Genomic DNA, 1,887 nt, shown 5'->3' with positions numbered 1-1,887 from the left:
CTGGAAGGCGGGCCCCAGGGAGCGGGCGGGCCAGGCGCGCTGAGAGCGCGGGGGGGCAGGACTTGCGGCCCCAGCCCCCGCCGGCCTGACTTCCAGCCTCCAACCCCGGCCCTGCCTGCTTCGGCTCCCCTCTGGTCCCCCGGCCCTTGCCTCCCTCGTGGTCTCTGTTGTTGTCTGCCCCGCGCGTCATCCTGGCTCAGGGTGACGCCTGATACGCCCTTGATTCCTGGGGGACTGAAGGGAGAGGCAGAGCAGCGGTCATTGATTGTTGGCCTCTTTCCCCACATCCGGAGTTTCCGAGGGCGCCCTCCATCGTGGAATTGCCCATAAGCTTTACAACAGGTCTTTGCCCATAGACCACCCCCTCCCTTCCAAAACAACCTCTCAAAAGAAGAGGGAAGAAGTTTCCAGAAATCCAGGAGGGTTGCCTTGGACCTTGGCCAGATGGAAGCCGTGGTCCTGCCCTTGGCCAGTTAAGCCCTCCTCCCTGGGATGGGACCAACTCTGGGGAGGCATTCTTGTAGGGGAAGAATAGTGGCCCCGGAGAACTGAGGCGGGCCCAAGGCCGGAACTGAGTCGGCTGTCATATAGACAAGATTTCTCAGACCCTACCCCTGGCCTCTCTATCCCTTGGAGGATTTCTGGACTTCGCTGCTCTGCCTCTGGAGAAGACTGGGCTGGTCCTACCAACCCAAACAACAGGTTGGACCAGGTAACAGCCCTCTGCACCAGGCAGCTGCCCAAGACTGTGTCCTGGCACCTGGCACCCCTCACAAGACTCCTCACCCACCCCATCTCTCTGCAGACAGATGTGTGTGGTTCTCTACTAGGTTCCCCCAACATGAACCAAGATGGGGCCTCCAAAGGAGGTAAGGAGAACCTTTGGCAGGTGCTTGAGAACAATGACTACCCAGGAAGTGGACACAGGAGGGATGCCATCCCCCCCCCTTCAGGGCTTGTCAGAGGGGAAGGGTCCTCACAGCGTTGTGTGCTTATAGCAGGCTGAGGAAGGAGAGTGCGTTAACCCCACGGCGGGACTGGGCCCTGCCCAGACGTCTCTCAACAAGGCCACAAAAAGCCCAAAGATCTATGTGTCACCAACTGTGTAAATAAAGTGGACCTGCTTTTTCATCCTTGTCACCACTCCTGTGTTGTGTTTGATGTCAGGCCTTGCTGGGGACAAAAAGACTCTCATCAGAACCCCAAGGGACAGGAGAAGACCCCAGGGAGTGGCCCTCTTAAGCAGCTAGAGCCAGCCACGCAGGACAGGGCGGGGGGAAGGACTGCTGCCAGGGAAGGAGACAGTAGCAGGTGTGAAGTCGTACATGCCAAGCCTTGGAGGAGTGTCAGCTGTCTGTCTGGGCCTCCCAGGACGTGTTTACCGGGGCACTCACTCGAGTCTCTCTGAAACATTTGGCAGGGAGGGGGCACTGGGCTAAGGGCTTGCCATCAGCCACGCGTCTTTGAGAAGATTCCCATGTATGTCAAAACATGTGGCTTCTATACTGCATCTCCCCGTGGACGAAAATCGGGGACAGGTTGGAAAAGAGAGAGGTGGGCAGCCCATTTTTCTTCCAGGGAAGCTAGAGACATCTGTCCAGACCTTTATGACAGTGTGAATCTTGAGCTTGGATATCTTCTCTATTCCTGTGCTGAGCTGGGCACTGATCCCAGACTTCTCCAGAGCCAGACGAGTGGCGTCTGCAGCGGCCAGCAGTCAGGACTGTTCTGTTTCCTGGAGCTTCTGGAACAGAGGGTTCCGCCGCCACTTCACCTGGCGGAACCCAGGCAGAGTCAGGAGACTCTGAAGTGGGGAGCTGGGGTTGACCCCATGTGTTGGGGAAGAGGAGCCCTGCATGTTCATTGCCTCCCTCTCACACACTGGCA

At 58.1% G+C, this 1,887-nt stretch overlaps 1 protein-coding gene across 1 annotated transcript in view; it reads left to right on the top strand.

Annotated features, from left to right (window-relative positions):
* Window positions 1–477, top strand: part of FAM43B (family with sequence similarity 43 member B) — a 1,677-nt gene extending 1,200 nt beyond the window's left edge. The window contains exon 2 of the mRNA XM_029945887.1: window positions 357–477. Coding sequence (XP_029801747.1) covers window positions 357–477 — 121 coding nt within the window. The remainder of the gene's footprint in view (window positions 1–356) is intronic.
* Window positions 478–1,887: the final 1,410 nt, after the last annotated feature.

This window comes from Suricata suricatta, chromosome 8 (genome assembly GCF_006229205.1).
Source record: "Suricata suricatta isolate VVHF042 chromosome 8, meerkat_22Aug2017_6uvM2_HiC, whole genome shotgun sequence".
Lineage (NCBI taxonomy): Eukaryota > Metazoa > Chordata > Mammalia > Carnivora > Herpestidae > Suricata > Suricata suricatta.
Note: the sequence above shows the minus strand (reverse complement) of the source record. Positions and strands in the feature narration are given on the sequence as shown.